This window comes from Nicotiana tomentosiformis, chromosome 9 (genome assembly GCF_000390325.3).
Source record: "Nicotiana tomentosiformis chromosome 9, ASM39032v3, whole genome shotgun sequence".
NCBI lineage: Eukaryota > Viridiplantae > Streptophyta > Magnoliopsida > Solanales > Solanaceae > Nicotiana > Nicotiana tomentosiformis.
The window spans coordinates 13195895-13201967 of record NC_090820.1 but is presented as its reverse complement, the minus strand read 5'-3'; the positions used below and the strand labels follow the sequence as shown (position 1 = coordinate 13201967).

The window sequence follows — 6073 nt, the reverse complement described above, 5'->3', positions numbered from 1 at the left end:
TATTTTTTCAAATCCAATAAAATATGTATCAATTAATATGGATATCATGGTAAATTATGCACTTTATTTATTATTTTTTGAGGACGTGAAAAGTCAAAACGTGCCAAATAAAATTGAACGGAAGGAGTAATAGTGAAACATAATAATATGATACTATTAAACTATTACTAGTACGGTTCTTATAATCTGCAATTCTAAAGGTTTTGTGTACATCTCTAACAAAGACATTAATAATGTTAATCATAATATATTTATCTAAAGTCTCTTAAATATATCATTTAATAAGATGTAAGAGCATATTGAAAAGAAATAATAAATGTTTCTTCTTTTTGCAAACTATCAAATATTTTAACATAAATTTAATTAAAAAAATAATATTGCATAGCCTCTCTCAAAATAATAGCCATATATATATATATATATATATATATATATATATATATATATATATATAAATTAACAAAAATGTGGGACTGTAGGGAGTAATAATGTAGTGATCCTATGAATATTAATAAAAGTATTAGTACTGAATTAAATAATAAGAAACAATAACAACAACTCAGTAAAATCTTACTAATGGGGTTCGGAGAAAGTACTAAGCATATAGCTCTTCCACAATGTCTTATCCAAAGAAAAAATATATATTTCCTCCTGTCCACTTTAATTATTATTTTGGTTGTTTCACACATATTAAGAAAGTCACTTTTTAGCATTAATTAACAATAAAATTAATCACATTAACCTTAATTTGTTTATTAGAAATACAACAAGTACTCATAGGCTCTTTACTCCAACGCTAACTTAAGAAAAAAGAAGTTAATTCCTTCTTAATATCTTGAAAAATTAAATATTGTAGACCGCAAAAAAAAAAATCAATTAAAGTGGACCGGGGAGTACCTAGGGGTCGTTTGGTTGGGAAGCAAGTTATCCCAGGATTAATTATTTCGGGATTAATTATCCCGAAATTATTATCTATCCTCCCATAGGAATAAAATAACATTACAATTCCAGAATAATTAATCTCCGGATTAGTTATATCTCGATTATATCTCAATCAAATATAGAATAAATTCATCTCAAATTTAATCGCGAGATTATTTATCTCTTATTTCTCTTATCAAACGAGTCCTTACATAATTACAACAAAGTAATAATGGGATGGCTGAACATGGGGTGAGGGGGGTGGGGTGTCCTTTTGGTGGGGGTAATGAATGGGGATTGAAGATAGATGAAGGAATAATGCATTAAATTCTTGAACTCTTCTATAAATGCTGTTAATTCTTGAAATAGAAAGCTTAAATCCCACTGACTAACAATAATTACTCTCCTTGAGGAATGTGGTGGATGGAATAGGATTTTATGCTCTTAACAAGTAATCTCGATTTTGAACTTAAGGAATGAAAAAAAATTTGGGTGTCCTTTTTCTTTCTTCTTCAATAGATAAAAGAGTAGCCCGATACATAAGTCATTTCGCGTTCACGCAGGATTTAGGGAAGGGTCGCACTCGAAGGGATGTGATGTAGTAAGCCTATCCTAATGTAAGCATTAGTAGCTGGTTTCACAACTCGAACTCGTTACTTATAAGTTATACAGAAACAACTTTATCATTGGTCCCAGGCTCACCTTCAAACCGAATACTAGTTAAATACAAAACAGAGTAACATTAATTACTTTATAATGGAGTAGTAAAATACAATTCAATTTAATTTCTTGGTCAAATTCTCAAATGGAAAGTATCAAATATCATTGCCTGGTTATTAGTAGTAGTAGTAGCAGCAGCAGCAAGATATGATTAATAATGTAGTGATCCCATGAATATTAAAGTACTAACATACAGCAAACAATTATACAATTCCAGCACATTAAAGGCCATTCATTCATTCAATCCCTACATGTAGCAGACAGACAAATTATTTGATTATTATGGCAATGTACTAAATGAGCAAAAACAGTTAAACTATTAGGTAGGAAAGGAAAAAAAAAAACATCAACATGCACATGGCTTTGTTCCCTCTAGACATAGACTTTGTCATAATAATAATTCAATGAAATAAATATTCAGAAACATACAAATATGGATCAATAATTAAATAAAGAAATGAATTACATGATACATAGAATCTGGTTAATTAAAAAAAACAAATGAAATTTTAATAAAAGGAGTAAAACACACAACCACTATGACAACAAGGACAAGAACAACAACTAAACAAAGAAAGGATATTTTTAAAGCAAACCATTAATTAAGTAATTAACAAGCCAAGACACAATAGAGGGTTTTTAAGTTTATTGCTTCTTGTCCATTACAAATGTCCAAATTAAAAATCACTTCGTTTAATTAAAACTATATACTATCAAATAAAAATACAGACAAATGGAAACAACAATCACAAAAGCTGCTTCTTCAACATAATGTTATAGCCTTCTATGGAGTTTTCAAATCCTGCGCTTGCATTTCTCCATAGCTCTTGGTGCTGAGATTTAATTAAGCAAAAAATGATTTAGGTATTATGAAGAAATTAAAATAATATTTTTGAAACTCAAAATAAAAATATTTTAAAAGGAAAATACCAAGTCCAATAGCTTCTGATCCTTTCATTATGCGTAAACGCTTGCATGAATCAACAAACATCCTGAAAGATATTTAAGAAATAAAGAAAGTTATTCACAGTGTTTTTGATATAATGAAAGTTATTTTTCAGGAAAATATTTTTCGCGAGAAAGTTAGTTTCCAGTATTTTGATCAGTGAAGGGAAAAAAATTTCCATCAAGATTAGGAAAACTTCCCTCGCCTACGTATATAAGTCACTTTTCTGATAATTCTTTTAACTTTTAACTTCATATTACGTGCTTCAAATTAACAATTAAATAGTAAGTATTACTCAATAATTTTTCTTTACTACTCAAAAGTTTCTTCAAAATACTCTCCAATTTGCTATTATTATTATAATTCTCTTTAATATATACTTTTTTAAAAATATTATTTTCACTTATCAATCAAACAACAAAAATATATTTCGGAAGAAAATAAGTTATGGCATACAAAACATACCTATAGTTCAGCTTTTTTTTGGGCAAAATGCAAAATTGGTTGGTCAGCCAAAAATAATCGCATTCGCTAGCCGAAAAAGTGTTTAAAATATGTATATTATGTGTAACATATATATATATATATATATATATATATATATATTCTCGGCTATTATTTTTGGAGTGGCTAAAAATATATAATTTTTTTCTTGTTTATGTCTCTTTTTTTAATTTGTTATTAGGGTTATTGAAGAAAAATTTCATAATTATAGACTTACTCCCAAGGTACATCCCCCACGAGCATCCAGTCTCCATCTTTATCTTCATAGGTGGGTACATATTCAGAACTATTGAGAAGATCCATCAGCTTGCTTTCATTCATAAAATCTATCATTCCTTGGGCCCCATAATTTCCTGTACCAATAAAATAATAATTACAAGTGGAAATTAATTTATAATAGTTTCATAAACTCAAAGAATAATCTTTAACATTTTGTGCAATATGTAAATCAAAAGCTAGGCTGTATCAACTCTTATGAACATGATTCTGAGATTTATCTGTTCTTACTGTCATGTTTTCAAGATTTTATTCTCAGAAAAATATTAATTAACTTGTAGCTAAGCAAATGGACATAAAACAAAAGAATGTGCGGTGTTCTTTTCTCTATTATACTCCTTATCCTTAAATTATAACAAAACTTATCTTGAAAATTTTAATATCTCATGTATAAACCTGTACACATGCTATTAATTAGTTGAAGAATAAAGTAGTTGATTTCATGTGGAGTAATAATATTCAGGTTGATAACGAGTATGTACTGACAATGTAAAGCTTCATATCATCATGTGAAGATTTCTTATAACAACATGCAATAACTATCTATGATAAACCTAAATTCGTAATACAAAAATAAAGTAAATAACTTGATATAACCAATTTATAAAACACACTGATAACTTAAAAGTTGTTGACTCTAGAGTGTATAAGCTAAATCATTCTTGAAATTATGGCAAATTAATTAAACTATGTATATGGTTGGTGTTAGTGTACTACTTGTCTAACCATTTTTTTTTTAATAACGTTAGTGTTGGTGTCAGCTTACGCGCATCTCGATCTATTCTACAGGATACTTGTCACCTCCCATCAGCAACAAGTACCAAGTAACTCTATCCACTAATTGTTTGGACAGATGAGAAGAAATCACCTAGTGATCTTTGTCTCCGTTAGAACTTGAATGTGAGATATTATGGTTCTCACTCACTTCAGTGACCACTAGACCACACCCCTCGGATCATGAACATCTCTATGTAAAAAAATAAAAAGTTCGAGGGGAAGAATAGACAAGGCAAGTATTCTCAAAGAGAAAATCGTGATGTACTTACCCATAGTAAAAGAGCTAAACATCTTGGCCAAAGCATCAGAAAGTTGTTGGTAACTTTTGTACATCTTCAAATCTACCTTACGTAGGTAAGGTGCACCATCCATGCAAACCTTCACAAATGCAACAGCAGTTGCACTACTCTTTTCAGTTTCTTCAGTGTTGTTTTTCTGAGCCATTACATTCTTTCTGAAAGATCTAACTGGTGGCCAACCCACCACTTGTGCCCTGCAATAATACCAAAAATTCGAAACATTTTTTGAGAAATTAATTGTATAAAAATTACACCTTAGTTTTAGGAAATAAAAGAAAAGGGATTATATCAACTTCTGTTTTAGTTAGAACTGCTCATATGATAAAAACACAACTGTATATACGTCATATAGTCAAACCATTTCGTTTTCTTTTCTTCCAACAAAAAAAAAGATTTTTCTATACACACTAGTATTAATATATGGAGAAAAAATGGCTAAATTTTTACTATTTCTTTTTAGTAATTAAATTCTCTCTAGTCAAGGTATATAATAGTAATTCTCATTAACTAACACTGGAGCTAGAAACCCATAGTTGAAACTTGTTTGAAGTGAAAATTAAAGTATGTGACGGAAAATGCATTTCTGAATATTCCTCAATGTACCACCGTAAAGGAGACAATGTTAAAAATCGTGAAAAATGAAAGAAAAGAATTGGAAAAAGCCTGGTATTTAAGTGAACAAGAGTTTATAGATGAGGCTCTTTAATTAATCGTGCACCACCACAAAAACGACAACAATTAACATACTCATGCAATCTCATAAATGGAGTATGGAGAGAGTTGTGTGTACGCAGACCTTACATCTACCTTGTTAAGGCAGAGAGGTTGTTTCGGATAGACATCGTTTCAAGAAATCGTGTGCGGCTAACTCTCGAAAAGAAAAAGAGAGACTTACTTGGCAGGTGGCTTGACTGAATCCTTGTTACAATTAGCAATTTCTTTGGTAGTAGGAGTCTTGATCTTCTCCTTGAGATCCATAGCAGAAGAAGAATCATTGGTTTGAAAGTTGAGTTTCAGATCAACAGTTTCAGAAAACCCTCTTTTCCCTTTGATTTTATCTCTTTCTCCACCACCAGGCAACCCCAAACACAGCTCAGTTTCTTTGAGATCCATGAAATTATCTCTTCTTCCTTTTCTTCCACTTCTTGTTAACAAAATGACAACTTTGCAAAATATTAGAGAGAGAAAGAGAGAGAGAAAAGGACAATGTTGCAAAATGCAATAATATAGTAATGTAGTAACAAAAATAAGGGGAGCAAAGTATATGGTTTCATGTGCATATATACCAAATGGTTTCAATATGGCTATCAAATTCCAATGAATTGTCTGCTGACACGTGGAGATACATGGTATGTTGATCTTCTAGGGATCAAAGGCCATGTTACTAAAATAACTAAAACAAATTTTTCTAGAAAAAAAGGTCTGGCTTTAGCTTTTGTGGGGGATATGTAAAAATATTATATTATGATACCCTAATGATTTGTCTATATCATTTCTTGGGTTTTTTAACTTATGATCAAGTGGATGGTTATTATTTTTATAATATTTTATTTTCTTTTTGTTGGGAAAAAAAGACTTGGATGGGGAATGCCATGATTAAGGTAACAAATGTGATTGAATTGAATAGTGG

The 6073-nt window shown here is 30.1% G+C and overlaps 1 protein-coding gene across 1 annotated transcript; it reads right to left on the bottom strand.

The window, feature by feature from the left end:
* Positions 1 to 2263: 2263 nt before the first annotated feature.
* On the bottom strand, positions 2264 to 5715 carry LOC104088117 (auxin-responsive protein IAA7-like). The gene is made up of 5 exons (XM_009592740.4): positions 5339 to 5715; positions 4414 to 4637; positions 3309 to 3444; positions 2572 to 2633; positions 2264 to 2474 (listed from the first exon to the last, which is right to left on the bottom strand). The coding sequence occupies exons 1-5, from the start codon at positions 5554 to 5556 to the stop codon at positions 2437 to 2439; spliced, it is 678 nt and encodes a 225-aa protein (XP_009591035.1). The 5' UTR covers positions 5557 to 5715; the 3' UTR covers positions 2264 to 2436.
* Between the last annotated feature and the right edge of the window lie 358 nt (positions 5716 to 6073).